General features: G+C 38.5%; 1 protein-coding gene across 1 annotated transcript in view; it reads left to right on the top strand.

Annotated features, from left to right (window-relative positions):
* MAN1A2 (mannosidase alpha class 1A member 2) overlaps positions 1 to 22,378 on the top strand; it is a 134,302-nt gene that overhangs the window by 60,498 nt on the left and 51,426 nt on the right. The window contains exons 4-5 of the mRNA XM_039717890.1: positions 935 to 1,053; positions 3,414 to 3,494. Of these exons, the coding sequence (XP_039573824.1) occupies positions 935 to 1,053; positions 3,414 to 3,494 (200 nt within the window). The remainder of the gene's footprint in view (positions 1 to 934; positions 1,054 to 3,413; positions 3,495 to 22,378) is intronic.

Raw genomic sequence — 22,378 nt, 5'->3', positions numbered from 1 at the left:
GGAAGTTTTAAACAAACACTTCATGAAACCAGATAACTCATTATGATTTTGGTTTCCTCTAGAAACCAAGATCTGTGCCTGCTGGGGGCAGCAGCTTGGGTTGGGATGGCCTAGGGAGATCAGGGCTATCATGGGCCATGGCTCGCCATCTCCTCATCCCTTGCACAGACCGATGAGTCACTCATCAATCAGCTCTAAATTGCTGCTGTTTCAAGTGAATGGCATTTTAGCTTAAAGCACCATTGATTTTTATTTGGCTTTCAATGCTCCGCTTGAAGTGGTGACAGTTGAGAAATCCATTAGCGCTCGCAGCCGCGTCCCTGCAGACGCCCGAGGAGAACATCTTGGGACTGCGGCTCTGGCAGTCACGCCGGGCCAGCGCTTCCCTGCTCATCAGGCCGTGCTTTTCAATCATTAGCTAGCGTCCATAATTGCCAAACTTGGAATATTTCAGAAGTAAATGTTGGGAAATGCAAGGCGTTACTGCAAGTGCTGATTGCTTTATCTTGCCTATGGTTTTTTTTGGATTTTTTTCTCCCTAATGCTTCTGTCCTAGAATTCCTAGTAGCTTTTTGAAGCTGAATGTCTTTCTGTCCTTAGGTTTTTTGTGGGTTTTTTGGGTTGCTTTTTTTGTGTCAAAGTATAGTTGCTCAAGTTCAAGTTAGGAAAGCAGATGAGAAGGGCTCTTTTTTCTGTCTTAAGTATTCTTTTTTCCCCAGAAGCCAAACTGTGCCAGAGGATTGATGCTTTAAAAGAGAAGTGGGAATTCGCTTATCTACCTGATAATTCCTTGCTCATTTTGATAATTCTTTGTGCTGACACCTTTATAGTAACTTTGCTTTGCTACTGCTTGGGTTATTTTCTCATATATTTGTGATGTTTAAAAATAGTGCAATAGTCACTTGTAATAGAAACCCTTCTTTTTTGCATGTAGGAAACTCACAAATGGGTGCTACCATAGTAGATGCATTGGATACTCTTTATATCATGGGCCTTCACGATGAATTCAGAGAAGGACAGGAATGGATTGACAAAAATCTTGATTTCAGTGTGGTGAGTAGAGCCTGCCCTAAATATTTCTCTAGTCCTTTTCAAGGTGTTCATCTTGGGAGGAGCCAGAAGAGGTCCTTCAGGTGAAACTTAATAAAAATTATGGTTCAAAGTGTCAGATGTAAACTTGTCAAAGATGTGACATTCTCTGTGTATCTAACTTTGTTTTAGAATAAAAAAAAAAGCCCTGATCTTTTCACAGTTATGATTGTAAGAAGAGATGCACGTATATATTGTACTTTTAAACTACAAATTATAACTGGATAGTGGAAGTAAGGGGAAGTGTTTTGTGAGAAAGAACCAGGCCTCAGAAATGAAGACAGAAAGATGAGGTTTTATTGGCTGATAGTCATTGCAAATAACTGAGCTATGAAAGACAATTTTCCCCAAAACTACAGTGTATAAATTACTTGAGAATACAACCTCTTCTTCCATTTCTTAAGAGTTTTAACACAAAATATGCCACTTGAATTCTTGTGTTTTCCTACAGGCTCTTAATCTATCACAAGAATTTCCCAGTTGGTCATACAGTATCTGACATTCTTGAGAAGCATTAAATGGAAGAAATGGCTCTATTTTAGTCTTATTGATTAGTGTTCTTAGCACTAATTTTGGGACTGTCACAGACTCTGTGATGGAATTTGTATTTCAGTCCTTGGATTTGCCCTATGGTTCCAAAAATAACTTTTCATTCAGTAAATGAAAACATAATGAAATATAGTTGTATACTCCAGATTCAGCAAATGCTTACTGTTGTTTCTATATTTTAACCTACTTTTCAAAAATTATTTGTTTGGGCTTTTTCCTTTTGATTTATACCTTGACTGTCTGGCAAACATCAAAGAAATTTTACTCTGCTTTTTCAGTTAGTGCTAGATAATTATTCAGTCTAAAACTGAAGATCCTAAATATATCAGAGACAGTGTAGAGATAATGATACCATTATGAGGGTGAACTAAATTGCTTCCATAACTTTTGTCTGATCTAAGGCAATTTCAATATAAATTTACAATATTAATCTAGGATTTGGATGGAAGAAATTTACATGACCCTCTGGGGTTCAGTTACATCTTCCTACATATCAAAAACCATTTCTGAAGGTTAATGAGTTGTCTTGTGTATGCACCAAACTTGAGTAATTTCCTTATATGGTTTGGAGTTTATAAATAAATACATACATTTGATCCTCTTGGATTCTTCTACTGGGAAATGGAAATCATTGGTTTCACTTTACACTGTCCCACTGGATGTGTGATTCATGACTTTAATAGGTATTAAGTGGAATCATGCTGCATTGGTGTTATTTTTCTTGTATCACCTCTTTGTGAAAAGGGAAAGCCTTTTGCTAAAAACATTTGGGAATATTTCAAACTTCCAAGTTTTAATCAGTTCTGTTTAAAGAAATTTTTATTCACATATTCTTTCTGAAATATGTAATGTGTGCAAAATGAATTTGGTTTTGATCCAAGCACTGCAGGTGCCATAGAAATAGCACGAAAGGAAAGACTTACCTGTAAATGTCATTTCAGCTGTGTGCAGATTGGTGAGTCAGCTTGTTCAGTGCACATTGTAGTGACTTTTCTGGCTAAGAGTCTTGCCTATCTCAAAATCTCTTAATAAAACTACATTTCTGTGTCTAATAGGTTGAAGAGAAGTTTATGGGAGAGACAGATGGAGTGTATGTGGAAAATCAGCTGAATGGGGCACAGAGGGAGTCAGTTGTTAAAACTATCTGGTTCCCTTAATTTTTTCTGGGTTAAATGAGTCAAAAGATACTGTTGAATTTAACCTAAGAATAATAATGTGGAAGAAGGCAATAAAATAGTTTATTCTCTTGAATTTCTCAGTGGTCCCGCAGTATTACACGTCCTAACATAAAGGCTATTCCGAGACAAAGATTATGTTAAAATAGAGCTCTGAATTTGAGTTTAGTAATTTAGGTTTAAAAGTGCATTATGGGAATTCTCAAATTATTATTTTGTTTTATCTTTTAAACCTAGAAGGTTTGGTGCTATGCTGAAGCATAAGAGAGAAGATGCTGAATTATAGAAATGTGCACTCCTTGCCTTCTTGCCAACCAGTCCGAAATTACTGGAATTACACTTTGTGGTGATAAAATGGTTAGAGGGCAGGAGAAAAACTAATTTGATTTTAATAAAATAGGTTGAAGCTGTAACTAGAATTGTCATTTGGTGTCACAAAGATGAGCACGAGAATTTCAGTTTGGATCTAGAGACTGCAACAGTACAGACCCTTGCATGTGGATTGCCTTAGGATATGTACTTTCTTCTGCCTTGACAATTTTTTTCTTCCTTCATTAAGGAGTTGGTTAATTATTTATTAATGCTTTCTTTCTGTTCTAGAATTCTGAAGTGTCTGTTTTTGAGGTCAATATTCGCTTCATTGGCGGTCTTCTAGCAGCATACTACCTTTCAGGACAAGAGGTAAGGAGATCCAAAGGTTTCTGAAATTCAGTATATTCTAGCAAATGTGGCATATGGAGACTTGATTTCTCAACAGCTTGCAAACTAATTTCACAGCAGTCAGTTGTCCAAAATAACCAAATTCTTTGAGTATGGAATCCTTAAAGTTTGTTTCTAAGTAGGTCTCTTGGCATTTAGGACACTTGGTTACAGTTTTGAAATGCTTCTTTTATCAAGATGTTTTCAGAAGATATCCACTCAAATAAGCATCAGCTTGAAATGTCAAGTGAAATGTCAACCTTTTCATGCCAACAATAACTTGTTTTGGTATTCTGTAACTCCATGAAGGTAGAAATAATAGCTTTGTCACTTGTCCTGCAAGGCTGTACATTTGCTTTATCAAAGTGCTACTCAATCTTCTTACCATTTTCTTGGTGACAAATTGAGAAATAGCAAGCCAATTTTATACAGGTTCTGAAACTTCTGTTAAAAAAGATGTAGAGACATGCTTAGATTGACAGGATGCATGTCCCCAAAGACTTGCAACAATGGACTTCCTTAGTCCAGCAGTCACAGTGCTGTGACCTCTTACCTCACTTTAACAAGACTACAGCTTGACTCCCAGCTCTTCTCATATCTTAGGAGCTGGATGTCTTTAACCTATTGCCTGTGTCTTTGATTCTTTGGTTTTGTCCTTTATTTTTCATGACCCTTCTATAACCTACTACCAGACATACATATTTCATGGGTTTCAGGTGTTCTTAAGTATCTTCTTCCTTTGTTTAGGGAAGCACCACATATGTATCAACAAGTTCTCAGGGATTTTAAGACTGTACCCCTAAAAGTAACCAAGAGAAAACTCATAATTTGTTGTCTCTAAGTCTTTGCCATCATCCTGGGATCTCTGAATTGTCTCTTTTGTGAGGGTCTTCTCTTAGGAAGAGCTCAGTGGCAAAGCAAAAATCCTGTGTAAAATTTGAAAGAAATGGGTGGTTTATTTTTCATCCAGTGCTCCTCCTTCACCTTTTTCAAACTGGACCATACTCCTTGGAGGTATCTACTGTGAATATGAAAAACCTCAGAGAAAAAGCAAGAATCACATGTTCACAGCCGAATTATTTGTAGATATTGATACTGCACTTGTGCACAAGCCCCTTAAAAAGAACTTTTTTGCCCCAGTATGCAGATGGGTGCAGCCAAGCACTGCCAAAACATATGCTTCGCCTGCATTTGTAAAGCAGAGTATTCCTTCTTAAATTTGCTTCTAACCTCTTGGTAGAGTCAGAACAAGTTCATTTGTTTAGATAGCTTTAATTTCTTTCCTTCTTAGAAAGCATCTGCCCTTTCTTTCCTAAATGTTGGCTGGGCTGAGTCTTTTGTTTTTAAGATTTTTATGGCATCATTCTCTCCAACAGACTTCAAATGCTTCATGACTTGTGATACAGGATTCCCGTCAAATGTCCATATGTATCATCTTTATTTTCCTAAAGGACTGCTAAAAAAAGTGCTCAGACTGCATTTCTTTCAAAACAGTGTGGCAGCTAGGATTGCTTTGGGTATCTGAGAGACTGCTTCATTTGCCAAGTTGGATGGGGTTTCTGTGCAATTTGTCGTTGTGGATATGACAAGTAAGGGATTTTGAGTCTCTTCAGCAGTTGAGCCCAGGAGAAACACCTGTGTCTGGGAGCTCCTTGGAGCTGGAAACAGGTTGCTTGAGCTGTGATTTCCAATCTGGTCCTCTCTCTTCCCCAAAAAGGGAACATATTCCTTAGCTCAGGATTGGGGAATGCTTGATTTCTTTATTCACTGCATTCAGACATGTGAGGAGCGCTTTCTAGCATTGCTAAGGCAGACAAGCCTGCTTCCAGCCTTTTGGGTGTTTTATCTGATCGGGTTGTGAATGTGCATGTGGGCTTACATCTTGAAGGCAGTCTCTGTCTCCTGGTAGGTGTCCTTTCTTTGTTCATCAAGCCATCATTTGCTTGATCATACTCACTTACCACACCTTGTTGATATTCCAGTCATCATCTTCCTATCTCCAAGCCTCTGCTTCTGCAAGACTGTTGCTAGATTGGTTTTTAGAAGGTTTTCATACTGATTTTCCATACTTTTGCGTGTCTTGTTTGATGTATTTAAAGTAAGGTCCAGTACAAAGAACTGCTGCTTTGAATTAATCCTGTTTTTCTCCTTTAAATAAATATAAATTCTGCTTAGGTGTGCAACAGAAGTTACTGCTGTTTGGTGATAGTTACAAAAGCTGCTCTTACTTCATTTTGACTCCTATCAATTAGTGTTGATAAAGGTGCTGTATGGACAACCATAAAACAGTGTCCAAGACTCAACATCAGCTGTGGAACTTTAATCATTTGCAAATGGCCACATCTGGTCAATTTTAAATTTCTCATGGTGTATCTACAATGCCTTTTGCAGGGAGAGGGTAACTGTGTTTGATAGGATTTTATCTGATAGATTCATAGTGATAGCTATTGACCATCGTTTTCAAGTACAGCAGATTATTAATTTCAGTTAAATAGTCCTTTTTAATGCTTTTATTGAAAACATGTTAGATTTAAAGCTTATTTAGCATATCTGGTGGCATGACTCTGTGGCTTCCATGCTGAATGTAAACTGTCATATTACTGCTGTTACTTAGAGGAGCATCAACTGAGATCATGGTTTTAATAATGCTGATTATAGGTAATGGTAAAGTTTTAAGCCTTTTTGCTAAGACTGAGTATGCTGTCCTTTAATCTAAGTAAGGGTTCCCTCTTAGTCACTGCAATGAATGGGTGAATAATGAAATATATCTCCCATACAACCAAAAATAAAGTTGCTGTTTTTAGCAGCTGACAGCTTGGCTGAAAATGCTGTAGGGCTTGTCCTGTCCAGTGCTGAGTCACAGACCTTTCTTTGTGAAACATGATGTGTAAACTTTTTAACAGCTCAGCCTTTCACGTGTGGGAATTTTGAGAAGGATGCAAATGTCATGGTTGTCCTGCCTCCCTGTACCTGTCTGCTAAAGTAGAGAGGCAAAATTGTTTCCCTGTCTGACATGCAGTTCTCTTGATGTGTGAAAGATCACCATCTTTCTCCATTTTTCTATCTCAGCATGTCTTTTGAATGGAGGATAATCAAGGTACAATTGCAAACCTTGACACAGTGGAAAGTTTGCCCATGCATTCTGTTTCAGTCTTCTGAAGTAGAAGCAGCACTGATACCTCTCTGGTGGCAGAGGCTGTAGGTCTGCAGTCTGGGAGGCCCTTGTTTAAATACCCTGCACAGTATGTTTTTCCTGGCTGATTGTGGACAGGCCATCTGGTGTCTGGCTAGGTGTATGTTACCAGATAAAAGAGTGTTCCTTGTCTCAGTTCCCACAGAGAAATGAGGTCTCAATCTGTCATCAATTTTGAGATTCTTTGAGGCAGTGACTTTTCTTCAGGATACATTATTGAAATGTATAATGAATATATGCTAAAACCATGGTATATAGAATCATAGAATGGTTTGGGTTGGAAAGGACCTTCTCAGATCATCTAATACAACCTTCCTGCCATAGGCAGGGACAGCTTTCAACAGGCACATTACTCAGAGCCTTCTCTGACCTGGCCTTGAACACTGCCAGGGAATGTGTCCACAGCTTCCCTGGGCAGTACAACCTCGTTACACTCATTGTAACAAACGCCTTCTTAATAGGGCCCTAAGAGGGCTTTGAGCAGCCTGATCTGGTGGAAGGTGTCCCTGCCCATGGCAGGGGTTGGAACTACATGATCTTTAAGGGTCTATTCCAGCCTAAACAGTTTTGTGATATCCACTTTAAAACTACCCTCTTTCAGTTTTAAAACTGAAGAAGGAGAAGTTGTCCCTTCTCCTGTCATTGGAGGCCATAGTAGAAAGTCCTCTTCATCTTTCTTTGAAGCCTGGCCCCCTTCAGGTGCTGGAAGGTCCCTCTGGAGCCTTCTCTTCTCCAGGCTGAACAACCTCAACTCTCTTAGCCTGCCTTCAAAGGAGATGTGCTTCAGCTCTTCGATCGTTTTTGTGACCATCCTCTGGACCTGCTGCAGCAAGTCCATTCTTCTTTTATTGGAAGAATTTTATTGCAGAGCTGCAAATGGTATTAGGGTGCTCAGTGTAAGTGGGGGGTTTAGTGTATTTCTTTTGAAATGATACAAATGAAAGAGAGAGGAGGTTGGACCAGATGATCCCCTGTGGTCCCTTCCAACCTGACTGATTCTGTGCAATAGAGAGAGGCTCAATAAAAAATGAAGGAAAAAAACATGGTCTCTCCTGGGAGTGCTGTGTCATAAAATAATAGAATCATCTAGGTTGGAAAAGATCTTGACAATAGAGTTCAGCCTCTCCAGGCAGATTCTCTTGTATTTTGCTGTATGCCAGAGATTTCTTCCCAGTTCCGGTAAGCAACCAGTGCAGTGTTCACTCATTGTTATTCTTTATTAATTTGTATGCTAATGGGTATTATCTCTAAGTACCTAAATACCTAAATAAGAAATGCAAAATTCATTGTGTCTATATTCAGTAAGGTGACGCTAATTAAATATTTTTGAGGTATAGGGTTTATGAGTTGCTTAGTAGAATTGTGAGTGACTGGGAGACATACTGTGAAAACTAGGCGCTCTTATTTTCTACCCCAGGTTGTGATAGAATGGATAACACGTTTGTATTTTACATTTTGATCAAACAGGATTGTACTTAAAAGTGTGTGAACTGCAAGTTTCCCACCTTCTGAGTTCAGAGGCACCACTGTGTTTCCTCTTTAGCATCTGTCAAATAGAGTTAATAGTCCAAAATAACATATTGATGGTAAAATATATAATGACTTCTTATCTAAATTGAACCAGACTGTTTCTCAGTAATCCCTGAAACAATCCTTTAATTTCTGTAAGAACTACGTACAGTCTTCGTTATGCTTGTGAGATGGGGGTGAGGGGCAACACTATGATACACTGATAATGTAACAGAAATAAGTAGAAAATAAATGTTCCATATGCCTAGTTTGGAGTAAACATAGAGTATGGCAGCTTAGGTTGAAAACCAGCCTTACATGATTTAAAAACAAACAAAACCCATCAATAAAATCCCAAAACAAAATAAAAAAACAACTTCCTTTTTTTTTCATGTGGCTGCTTCAAGGTATTTTCTTTCTTTTGTGTGTCATACTGGCACAAATGTAATTTTTGTCTTTAGTTATGAATCCATGTGGTTTTTTATAGTTTTCATTGATGCCTGGCAAAGTACTGTTTTGCATTTTCTGCAGAACAGTGGGCTTCTTTGTTTCTTCCAAGTTAATTCCCTAGACTTACTGTATAAGATTGTTTTGTATTCTTCATGATTTTCTTTAACTTAGTATCCAGCACTAATGAAATAAAATATCTTGATATCACTCTGTTGTATGTAAGAGCATCAGGATAGAAATGCTTAATGAAAGAGTATCGTGTATACAAGGAGAGTAGAGCAAGATAAAGCTACTTATATTTCACAGAGGTAAAAAAAAAAAGGATGCTGTTGCAATTTGGACTCTTATTAGATTGGATCTATCTGTTCATACAGTCTTCTAAAGTAATTTTCCAGGGATGTTATCTGGAAATGAACCCATAGTGCATGACTGGTTTCTGAGGATGTGCCTCTGGAATTCTTTTATCTCCTTTGGTGTCTGTCTAGTTCTGTGGTTCAAGATTTTATTCAAGATCAGTCATGTTTGGTGCTTGTTTTTTCTCTGAGAAACATGAGGTTTTTCTCTTCAATATGGATGTTTCTTTTTTTATTGATAAATTCTTTTTTTCAACACAAATTATCTAATTGGTCTTTATTTGTTATATGATTGATTATATGTTCTTCCACTTTCAGTCGTCACATCTGTGGATCTGGGTCTTTTTGGGCATCAGGGTAGCTGATACTGAGGGAGGAGAGGAGCACTGTTTTGTAAAATCACTGCCTGTCCACAAAGCTTTCAACTCCTGGTGCAAAAGAGCAACAAGCAGGCAAGCAGTAAGAATGAATGGCACAAGGCAGAAATGAGTTGGCTGATCTCTCTGTGTTAATGCTGAGAGAACAAAACTTGCCAGCAGACCACAGCGATGAGCTGCAGGAGAATTTACAAAATAGATCCATGATGATTGTGTCTGAATGTAGAATTTGTGGGAGTAGGCTACCAGGAGACCAGGAGTTCCAGTGTCCTCAAGGACTAAAACAGTAAAAGGTCTGTTGCAACCTGATGTAGGATATCACACTGGAATTTTCAACAGAAGTTGGATTTTCTTGTTGTGTGCTGTATCAAGTGGTCCAAGAGATGTAATCTCTGCTAAGCTGTCCCCAGACCTGGCTAGTGAAGGAGCAGTCAGTATGAGGAAGACTTCACAGATGATAGTGCCAGAAGAAACCAGCTTCAAGCCTTCCTATTGGGTGTGTGAACTTCTTTGAGCTCATAAAGGCAGGTGGAGATTGCTAGAGCATCTTGCAGGATCCATTGTTCCTCATTTCTGAAACCCATCCAAAAGACAGCAGTGAAGATACTGAACCCTGCTATGAGCAGTATTTTCACTTCCAAGTCTTTGTGCCCACACTGTAAATGAACTTTCTGCTCTCCAAATGGGAATCTGTTCAAGGAGAGAGGGACAGACATCTGCAGAGCCCAAGTGTTGCATACACACAGAATCATCCTGTAATTAAACACAGGGAATGATTATTGGAGCAATAAAGCCTAAATAAGACAAAGAACAATCTTGTACCAGAGATTATTGCTCTGTGTTCAAAATGCAATTATTTTACAGTTGTATTTGACGAATTGCTGTCATTGCTCCTCTATGGCTCCTGCCCAATAGCCTCCAGCACCGATGACACCCACTGCTAGAATGAATGTGACTGCCTGCCAAATGTCTGTCCAGCTTCTTGAAAAATAGATAGATAAAGTCCAATTTTTTGAGCAAATCTCCAAGAATAATAATCTCTTCACAGGGATCCCAGTCACAGGCATGTCTGCTGTCTCTGGATACTGTGACATCTTCCCTAAAGGTTAATAATCCTTGAGTACTATTTCTTCTCCATGCTGTGGAACCACTTCGTGCTTTAGAAAACTTTGTATTTCCAGAGTGGATTGGCATACTTACTTCTTACACAGCAAGCCCTAGCCAAAAAGAAAAGGTCCCCATCCAGTGATAATTACAGAGTTATCAGCATCTCCTCAGGAGGGGAGGGAGCCTTCTACCTTCTACATATCAAGCCTTGCCCTTCCCCATGGCTACAGCCCAGTCTGTGACACTGCATGGCTATCTGGTGGCTAGCTGTGGTGGCAAGCCCTTATGACCATGGATCCCTTCTGGGGCTTGGTGTCACCTGTGGGAGTTGGTAAACTCCCTCAAATAGCAATTTCAGCCTGGGTTATGGATTTTGGTATTTCCCCTCTGTGTTCCCAGCATGCATTATTTTCTGGTTTGTCATAATATGTCTTAGGATATGTGTTAAGTGAGATACTGTTTATATGGAGAGCAGGAAATAAAATCCTCTAACGCTGAAAGAGAGTACCTGGAGCAAACATATGCAGGCACTTGCTGGAGCTGTGTCTCCAAGTAGGAGAAGACAGGATGCAAAATACATGTCATCATTAGGAGGCTGAGGAGATGTGGTTAACTGAGACTGAGTCAGAGGAACATGATGTTACATGGATCTATTTTGTTTCACTGCAGACTTTCTTTCAGGTACCTAGATTTCATCTAAATTAAGATGGATCCTTTAAATGTGTGGGTTTCCCCTGTCTTTCTGAATATTAAAGAAATAGTACATGTAAATAGAGCCCACATCTATACAGACAAACAAAATTCTTTAATGGTCATTTCAATGAGTAAGCCTATTTTATTTTCTGATCCTTAAGAAGTCATTGCTTGTTTTGATGTGCTTACTCTGTGATTTTTAAAAAAAATTGTATTACAGGCTCTAGAATGCATCTGCCAAGCTGGTTGTTTTGAGCTGGGATTTCTCCCAAAGCAGTGTGTGTGCTGACTATAGTAGCATGCTACGAGCACTTCTCTGTTCCAGTCTGAGATGGTCACTACATTCCAGGGTGCTTGGGAGGTAGTGCTCTGTTACTCATGACCCATAGGTGCAATGCAGGAGAGTTGGCAGGTGTGTGAGTGTGACATCTGTCTTTATGAGCACCCAGGGTGAACTTTGTGTTCTTGATCTTTTCTGTGAAATCATGTTGGACATATGTCCCATTAATGTTCATGAAGGTTTACAGTGTTGTGAGTGTGTGTTGTCACATTCATTTCAGGCATTACTAATTGCAAAGTGGATACACTTGAGGATAAAAATACTGGAGATAGTTACTGGATTTGGAGTGCTTCAGTGATCAGGAGTATGACATTACCTTTTCTCAGCAATTATCACTCTGAGTGCCTGTGGCCCTCTCAGATTAGAGTCCTTAAAGCTTCTGACAATTCAGCACATTTTCTGAAGGAAGAAGAACCAGGAAAAGGAATGCCACAGTGATCTCTTAAAACTTGGATTTAACTCTTCTGACTAGTATCTGATAGAAAGTATGTAACAAAATAAAACATTGAGCCCATGGTTTTGGATTTGCTCCCCACAAAAGTTCATCTGCAGCTGTTTGCAGCAGAATTTGAAGGTTGTTTCCAGGTCTTGCATATGTTCTGGTTTGTAGGAAAAGTGACTGAGAATTTGGCTAAGTAAGTGATACTTCCATTCTCTGCCAAGAGCTCCTTTGTTAGCAGTCCATAAGAGATTTGTAGGGTATGCAGGAGTGACCCCATCTTGCCTTTAGAGTAAGTAAGCGTTCTATGGTGCAAACAGCATTTGTCTGAGGAGAGAGTGCACAAATGACCCATTGACTGCTTGCTTTTTTTCATGAAGCAAAGCTTCACAAATCATTAAAACTTGTGGTGTGAGTGGCAGTTGGAAATAAAATATTCCTGCTAGCAGTACTGCATGGAATGACAAAAGCTCAGAGATGGATAGAGAGTCGCTTGTTGCACAATGTACACGGCTGTGCTTGAGGAACAGCGTCAAGTAAGGAAAACAAAGTGAATATTATTCTAAATGTCTCTTGTGTGATAGCAGCAGGAGGACGCTTACACCATTATGACAAAGTGTTCTTGTCTGCTGCTGATTTATTAATATAATAAAAAGGGTAGCTTGTTTTATTTTTGTTGAAGAAAGTTATTTACAGTATTTGCAATATAAAAAAAAGAAGATTAAAAAGTACTCTGTTTACTTTTGCCAGCTTTAGACATAAAGCAGTTCATTTACATGACTGTCTTTTTCATCTTTTTAAACACCATCAAAATGACATATCTTTCTGGGCAAAATAGTGATATAATTTGTGTGGATAAATCCAGCCTCAAATCTCATTTAAAGTAGAGCACGAGGGATGTTAAGTACCTGGTACTTTATTAACAGATAATCAAACTAATCCTTTCCAGGAATCTGACAGCAGCATCTCCTCTGTTCAGGAAAACTCGTTAGTCAAATTATGTTATATGTGTCAATGGATATCCCCAACAACCAACCTAAATATATAAAATAGAGGTCCTCAATAAGTAAGACGATACTGTGTGTGCTGGTTTCACAGGATTCTTAGCTGTACTGATGAAATTACCTAAATTAAAGCTTTAAAGCTTATATAAATTAAGTTTTCAAAGGGTGAAAATCTCAGAAGAGTTAACAGCGTTGTGTATGTCCTGTTCAATGAAGATGAGATTTGAGCTTGTTGCCAGGAGATGAGCTGCTTATTCATAAGTAGTTCTGACAGCTCACTGGTCTCTTAACAGGACACAGCCTGAAAAAAGCCTCTATTTTTCTTTGACTTTTAAAGCGTTGTCTCATATTGGGCGTTGCCACTGCTCACTGCAGTGCAGATTGCAATGCTTGTGAAGTTTCTGCTTACCAGGCTTGTAGTAAACATTTTCTTGACTGGCAAAGGACACTTAGCCCAGTTTATTGCTGCATCTTGGTGCTGCATGACACCTGAAGCAGGGAAGGCTTGTAGTAAACATTTTCTTGACTGGCAAAGGACACTTAGCCCAGTTTGGTGCTGCACGACACCTGAAGCAGGGAATACTGACTTCATTGTGAATTTGTTTCTTCCACTGTGATTGGAAGTAGACACCTGAAGCAGGGAATGCTGACTTCATTGTGAATTTGTTTTTTCCACTGTGATTGGAAGTAGGTTTTTTCTGTTAGTGTAATGTACTTTAAACTGGTGGAAATAAAGGACAATTTGATTTAGCACTAGAAAATAGCTGTGCAGTGATAGCTACTCTTAAAACTCGTTCTTTGGCCATGTTCCTGTGGAGGGCTGTAAAAACTAAGAAGGAATAGGTAATTGGTAGCTATTCTTCAGGTGTCATGTATCTTCTCTTGACCAGGTCTGGTAGTTTGTCTGTCCCTCTTCAGTAGTTTAAGAAACAGATTCATGCTGATGGGCACCAGTGACAGCAAGCACAGTATCCTTCCCGTTGTTTTTCCAGACATTCATTTATTGGCATTACTCTTGACATAGTAACACATTAGTTTCTACCATGGAGTTTTCCTGTTCTTTCCTCATGAGTGTTTTCACACTTTATCTGATCCAGAAAGGAAGTATGGCATTGTCTTTTGTCAACTGGAAACACAGTTCTTCCAGCAGGATTTTTTTCACTTTGAAACAGAACTAAAAAAAACTTGGGACATGATACTACTTTAAAATCCAGCATCTTTGGCTGGCTTTGCCTTTTGGAACTTGTTCTCATTCAGTACTAACTCTTATGTTTTTGTCTTGAAAAGGAATTTGCATGCTAGCTGAGATCAGACATGGTGAGAGAAAAATAAATGCCAGGAATGCTACAATAACTGCTAAGCAAACCCACTAGAATCTAGGAAAAATATTAACAAAAAAATATGTTGTCTCTGATGATGTGTGCACCTACCGCATGATAAAGATGATTAAGTTTTAGGAATCAAGAGGATGCTCTCTGCAGTAACATTCTGTTGCCATTTATGAATTGGAAAATCAAGAAACAAATTTTTAAAGAAATGTCCAAGAAGTTCTCTAGCCTTCCAACTCAGCATATTCTGTGATTCTGTGATTTTTTTTTTTCCAATTCAAAACACAAGCTTGAAGATAGGCGCCTTTATCAAAATAATGCAACTATGTGCATTTTAAGAAAAGGTCTTTTAAGGTGACCTAGGTAATTGTGAGCCAGATAGTCTGGTTTCACTTCTTCTGCCCACCCCAGAAATGTATATAATGGAAAATAAGACATAATCAGTACAGTAATGATTTGACAATAAAAGTCTTAAGAATTTATATCTGACTGTAGGTTTGCTCCTGTTGAGATGGCAAATAAGTAGAAAACTGAGAAACTTAATTGAATGTTCATCTAGGCCTGTGTAAATTAAATCCATTTTACTGTTGCCAGAGGTGTAGGTGCAGACTGGCAGTTACAAGAAAAATGAACAACTCATGTTGAACAGACCAAGATGGGGCAGGCAGAATAAGGGATTGTGTTTTGCGTAGTTGTGGCTTTTGGAAGAATATGTGAAACTCAAAAAAGGCAAGCTGCTCAGCCTCAACCTCTGGTATGAAATCCTGTGGCAAAAGACCTATGAGCATTTGGGTTTATAAATAGGAACTTCAGCTATGAGGAGGAATTTATTTCTGTTGAAATCATTAATAAGACTTATAAGACTGATGTTGGTATGCTGCAAGCTTCTTGGTAATGATGTTCTTAGAAGGATTTGTAGAGGCCGTAGAAAGTCGTGAAAAGTAAGAGGACTGGTAGTCGTGCCTCCTGGACACATGAATAGTCAGGATGTGACACAGGACACAGTCCAGATATCTCTCTGAAGGGAATCTTTCACTTCAGTACTGCTTATTGATGTATCTGTATAAAGGTGTCTCAACACTTACTTCTTACTTTATGCAGATGATCAGATTGTTGCTCTTGAACCTTTTTTATTTTCATTTGTGTGGCATGAAAGAGCAACATTTTTATCTTATAGTTCTGGTCCTGAGAACTATAAATTATGCTGCAGGAGTCTGGATATTTATCTCACCATTTTGTCAAAACAAATGTCTGGTTTTTCAATTGCCTTGCAGAATTTATGCTACTATAAAGATTCAGTACTTACTAATTCATTGCTCATAGGTTTTGCTTGCCAACTAATTTTCTGCACAACTTAGTCCATATATGTATATATAAATTGTAGACAAGCTACATATCTGTTGATTGGAGAAAACAAGCCAGTTCATAAAAAAGAAAAAAAAAACCAAAAAACAACAACAAACACTATTTACTTTAATCAGGTAATGTGCTTTGCATCTGTCATTGTGTCAGGGATATGTTTTTGAAGATGTAAAAGCTGTGTGATTTTTACCTTTTTTTTTTTCCCCTAGACTGTGATTTTTGCATTGTAATCTGTCACGTTATGCCAGTGGGAGAAGGGAGGCTGTGTGTATAATGACTGCACATAGTGTAGAACAATATGTAATTTAATCTCTGTTTAACTTTTTGTAAAGGCAAATACAGTCTAAAAGGGACTGAGTCATTTCTGACAAAGATTAAAGGGGAAATCAAGATAAATTTAAAAGGGAAAGCTTGGCAGCACATTCAAGAGAAATGGGAGACAGAGGAATAACTGAGAAAGAAAGTAGAAATTGAGACGAGCTAAGCATAGAGCTGAAAGACAAAAAAGATAAATATATGGGGAAATATGTTTCATGGCATAGAAAAATATATGAGAAATTAAGGAGATACTTGTTATGAATAGAGAAGGTGCTAGGAAAAGGTGTTACCAAAAAGAAAACCTGTCAATGTCAAGAGAGATTAATAACCTCAGGAAGTAGATAACTTCTATTGCACAAAAATGATTCTAATAAAACTTGTTAGCTTAATACAAACATCTTAATTATTTGACTTCAAAACCATTTCTTAAGGTTTCTAACACAGATTTTTCTTCTTAAACATCACAGAGTGACTGGATCATCAGTTGGGTTCTGAATTTTGGGCACATAATGCAGTCTAACTCAACTGACAACAGCTGGTAGTACCAAAATACCAAAGATCATTGATTAATAGAAAAAAAACAACAACAAAAAAAACCAACACTCCAGGATTCATTGATACCATTTGCTTTGCCTGGATGTGTTTGGCTACAAAGGCAGGTTGAAAGACTGATATATTAGAGTCAATTCTAGTTCCTAGGAATATGTTTTGGAGATGAGAAGCTGTTTTTCCCCTGTCATATACCCCAAGATGTTTCTCATAATCCTTTTCCTTACAGCTGTACTCTTGGCAGTCCATTCGTTTTATGTCTTACCTTCTTTAGATCTCCATTCGTTCCCTGTCCTTCCTCCTGATGCCTTCGTTTCTCCCCTTCACTGCCTATTTATGCTTCCTTCTTTTACCAACTTCTCCCTGACACTTCACCTTGTAGGAGGTAGGGGACTAGAAGTCCTGTCCTTTACCACTTCTGCTTCCCCACTGGCAAAGCTCCGTGCTGATCTTCTGTCCCTTGTCTCTTTTCTTCAGTTTCCTGATGGCCATTCCGATTCATTTTTCTCCTTTCTCTTTCTCCTTTCCCTTTCTCCACAGTTTAAATCAATCTTTCTCTGTGCCAGCTGCTAGTGGGGGAACATTTAAGCCAGAAGCCAGGCATTGTCTATGCTGTCACATCTGGTTCCATCTACTACTGTAGTAACTCCCACAGAAAAAGGAGATTATGCTTAGGCATGAGTGATTGTAGTTGGTGTGTTGTGCAAATTCAAGATGGTTGCTTTTAGTTTAGGGACCATTTTTTAACAAAGGTAACTAAACTGGCAGGTTAATACTGCTTGTGCAGGTAAACTTAGAGTGAAGAAGCCAGAGGTATGAAAAGCAGGAAAGATGAAGCACAAAAATTGCCTACTACTCTAATAATAATAGGAGAAGAGAAAATTAACTCAAGACTGCCATGGTTTTTGGCTCAGTTAGATGGGATGTGAAGCAGTGTGCTGTATCTTCTCAAATTATCAGATTGAGGAAGCATTTATATGCCAGATTTTCATCACATTTATTCTGAATTTTGTGTGATGTTGACTGACTGGTATAAAGTGCCTTGGATTTGAAGGCCCTTTAAAAATTGAGAACATGTAACATTTCTACTCAGAAATGCATGAAATCTGTGCCAAGGAAGCTAATACAGCTATTGAAGTAAATGGAAATTATGCAGTTTAATTGAAGTATTATTAGCCAGTGCCAGGTAGTTCAAATATGATTAGCTGGTTGTCCAGTACATGCCAGATTTTTATGTTCAGATCTTCTAAAGCAAAAATGTTGAATATTTCTAATAAGCTAATATATGCACAGACTTTCTCATATGGATTTTTCAAAAATATCAGTAGTGTGAAACCAATGAATATTTCATTACATCCTCAGATGCCTCAGTCAACAGTAACTGGATTCCTCATGTCTCTTGTCCAGGAAACCAGCTTTGGAAAACTTTTGAAGAAGATAAAGATAGTATCACTTAAGAATTCCGTTTGGAAATCTTTCCCTGCTGATGGTAGAGAAACACCAGAGTATTTATCTTTTATCTAAGAAGCACCATTTGAATATATAATTGCTAATTTGTAAAATGTAAATAGAGGAAGTTGTAGTCAACCAGACAATATCTGCTTATCTGCAATTAACTGATGGAGTTGGAGTATTTTTGTGCATTTATTTTTCAGCTTATTTGTACACTGTAGCTGAACAATATGATCAGATAGGCATTTTAATGCTTTTCAGTACAACTCTTAACTTAGGAACCACCACTAGGATAGTTCTCCTAGATTGTTATGATCAAATAGTTTCTTCCCATCTCTTTTGATAGACTTTGTTGCTATATTCATTATTGTAGAAAATCAGGACCTGTATTTTCATCTCAAAACAGTGTAGAGCCTCTAGGAAAGAAGCAGCTTGGATGTATGAATGGACCTGTCCAGTCCTGTGGGCTTTACTGAGCTTTTGTTTTCAGAAGTAGAGTGTAGAGCACAGTTGCACCTTTTACATTGGAAGTTGTGATAATTGTGATATACTGCATTAGAAAATTTTTACAAGCTGAATCTCTGGATCTTGAAGCAGAGAAACTAAGGAGAGCCAAGCTTATGTAGCCATGAAGTTTAGGTGAGGTGTTACATCACCTAATTTCATGCGTCATCTGAAACTGGACAGCCTTCCTTGCCTTTCCTATTGTTCTTTAAAATTGTCATCAAAAGTGTATCTTTCAGGGAGGAATCCATTGTGACTTTCTTAAATAAATGTTTTTGTAAAAGTCGTGTTTGTAATTTTACTGGTTAAAGAAAATGTCAACCTAGTCAACATATTTTGAAAACTAAGGGAGTTTCTTTTTTCCACAAAGAAGGAGCATTCCATGAAGCATTTATTGCCTTGTGAAATGAGCAAATCATCAAGTTATGTAATATTTATAGCTTAAGTACTATCTGCTTTATCCTGTTGCTCTTGAGAGACCAGAATTCTCCTAGCACAGGAGTACTTTGTGGCAGCAGATGTAACCAGTCCTGGACTGTCATGAGGGTGAATTTGGCAGTGATTTAAAATTTTGGAGACTGTTAGAACTAAGCAGAGTTTTTTTTTCCCTTTGCCTGTGTAAACTGCCTGCATGTAACAGCTGAATGCCTTGCAGAGGTGTAGCAGCTTTGCTACCAAAGGTTTAAGTGGGTATTGTTGGGCACCAAAGCTAATGCTCAAGGTGAGTGTGATGGTATCGGCCCTAGATCACTCTTACTTTCAAAAAGGGCAAGCAGGAAGGTCCAGGGAACTACAGCCTGGCGAGTCCTACCTCTATCCCACCTCTATCCCTGGAAAAATGATGGAGCAACTAATTTAGAAAACTATTCCCCTGCCCATGAACAACAATTAGATTGGGGACCTCATGCTCAAGAGATCCTGATGACCTACGATGAACTGACTGTATTTCATAAGATCCTCATAAAGAAGCTGGTGAAGTATGGGCTGGATGAGCAGACAGTTTTCAATCCACCTCACTGAGTAGAGAAGTTCAGAGAGTGATAATCAGCAATCAGTTACTGTCCTCAAAATATAGTTTGAGGGCAGTAACTGGTGGCGTACCCCAAGTCCAATCCTGTTCAGTGTTTTCAGGAATGATCTGGGTGATGATGCAGGTGGCACGCTCAGAATATTTGCTGATGACACCAAACCAGGAAGAGCAACTGATTCACACAAGAACCTCAGTAGGATGGAGAAATAAGCTTGACAGGAACATCATTCAGTTCAGTGAGGGCAAGGGAAAAGAGACATGAATATACTGGAGAGAGTCCAGCAAAGGACTGACAAAGATAATAAAAGGACTGGATTATCTCTCATTTGTGGGAATGCTGAAAGAGCTGGGAGTGTTCAGCCTGGAGAAAAAAAGGCTCAGGAGAGACCCCATCATTGTGTGGAAATATCTGAAGGGAGGAAGTAAAGAAAGTGGAACAAATTGTCATCATAGCCATTTTAAGTTGTCACTGTAGTCCAGATTGAAGTTGATTCTTGTTTTTTTAACTGATCTGAGACTGCTAGGATGGGTTTAGATTTTTCATTTCCATATTGATTTTTTTCTGTCACAAAATAATATATATTCATAGAGCATTCCCTTTGCAGAAAAAGTCTTCTCTTGTTTAAAGAGTTTCAGTATTTTGGAAAGGCTAAGTGCTCTTCATCAAGTACTATGGTAATCATTGCAGCTCACCAAGGACTGCAATAGTACCTCAGCTATGGCATTGTCTTTACAGTATCTGCAAATTTTCCCTCCTTGAACATCTGCTACAGCTCAAGAAACCTACAGTGCTGATGAGGTGCTGTTGAATTTATGTATTTCTACATAATTTCACCTCTGTAGTAGTATAGTTTGTAACTGCCTTGGTAAATTTCACATGAACATGATTTACATTCTCCGGGACCAATTCTAGATGTGGCGTACCTCTTCAATCATCACTAACAAACATCTATGAAATATACCTCAAATGTTCTCCCACTCTCATTTCATACTATGATTGCTGAAATGTTATCAGAATCTTACTGCATCTCCCTCATCTCACAAGATGACTTTGTAATTACAAAGTGAAAATTACTAGAAGCAGATGTGTAAAGAGGGAGCTGTTTCTCCATTTCTCGGTAGCAAGATGGTCCCCACTAGCAGGGGAGAATGCCCTAGGAACAGTGTAAAACCTGGGAGCCCCCAAACTTTACAGAGGCAAAGTGTGTTGGAAGGTAAGAATTATTCATCTAGGATCTTAGAGCTATTTATCTGGCATGCAGACATCCTTTTCCTGTGCAGTAAGACTTATTTATAGACAGTCATCAAACCCTTAATGCTTATTAAGCTACTTCTAGTTTTCTTAATTTGTTTTTTTTGGTGACAATGCTGCTTGATTTTCACCATGAGCCTTTACTTATGCAGACAGTCCTCTCTAAGAAGTTGACCTTTGAATGAATGTTTAACCACCGAAAGGTAGTGAGGATCTGAGTGCTGCAGACTGAACTCTGAAGGTAGAAAGATTACTGTTCTTGATTGGGCCAAGGAATACCACCTAGTTTCCTCAAGGGTCTGAGTCTGGTATTGCTGTCAAGGGCTCTGGTTTTTCAATCTACATTTAGTAGATTGATAGGTCTCCCCCATCATCTTCACCCTTAGTGTTCAAAGGAAATGTATTCAGGATTTGATATCAATATAGTAGTGCTGATGGTGAACCAAGTACTGAATTTCTGTGAACTTGTGCAGTATGTCTGCTTTGTCTGATGTTTTTTTCAATGATCCAGGGCTTCAAGCCTACAGATCCAGCCACATTGCATGGCCATAGATTCTCACTAGTTAATAACCATCCGATTAGAGATAAGTCTGGCATTTATTACTTTTTAATAAGAATGATTCAAAGGCTGCTGTATGCACATACATGAAAGAGATTCCTTATTTGTAGAAAACATGTATCATTGCTCTCAGAGTTAGGAACAGAGGCCATTTGGTGCTGTTTGCCATTCACGGTGCTGGAAGGGAACACCTAGCAGCAGTATTAGCATAATACAGTCTTCTGAGAGCTGCAGCCATGCATCTAGGCAGTCACTGGATACATCAATAAGGCTTTTGAAGAATCGTTGAAATCTTTAAGGCCCTTTTCTGCTGCATGTTTTAATGGCCTTGCTTGGATTAATCGGCTCAGGAGCAAGCTTTCATATTGTGGGGTGGGTGGCAGGTTTGATATGTTAAGCATCAATTTAATGGATGAAAATTATTCAGGCCCTCACAGCTGGTCTGCTGTACATACTAGTTTGTAAATACTGATTGCTGTTTTCATCTTAATGAGGGATCCACTTATCCGATTTGGGGTTTAGATTTTGCTTTTTCTGCCAATTTTCACTTTCTTTCCTTCTAGCTGTAAACAGCTTGATTTGTTTTTGAAAGGGGGAAAAATTCTTCCATTGGTTTACAGTATTTGCAGAAAGACATGTTAGGCTAGTAAAGGCCATGTAAATTGATGGCTTTAATCTGTTAGCTTTTGCCATGTAAAATGGAGACACTTTTCCCAAGTCTACAGTGGCTTCTAAAACTTTTCTGAAGAATGTCTGTATTTTGGGAGTGGACAGAACAGCTACCTTGGGACTAATACCCATTTACCTAGAACAGTATTTTTGCATCTTCAAAGCAGGATGTCTTGCTGCTGCTGTCTTTAAGAAGATTCTGATCAGTTCTATACTTGTTGCTTTGTGCTAACAAAGAAACTTGAGGATAGATGGTCTCCATTATCCATGAAAGGTGCTGTGTGTGTCTACAGAGTCGATACCCTACCTGAGAGGCAAAACATTTTAACATTCTTTCACACAGAATGTGCACAAACCATCTCATTCTTGGGAACTGTG

The sequence above is a fragment of the Passer montanus genome, unplaced genomic scaffold, assembly GCF_014805655.1.
Source record: "Passer montanus isolate IOZ18808 unplaced genomic scaffold, ASM1480565v1 scaffold39, whole genome shotgun sequence".
NCBI lineage: Eukaryota > Metazoa > Chordata > Aves > Passeriformes > Passeridae > Passer > Passer montanus.
This window is presented reverse-complemented; position numbering and strand designations above follow the sequence as displayed.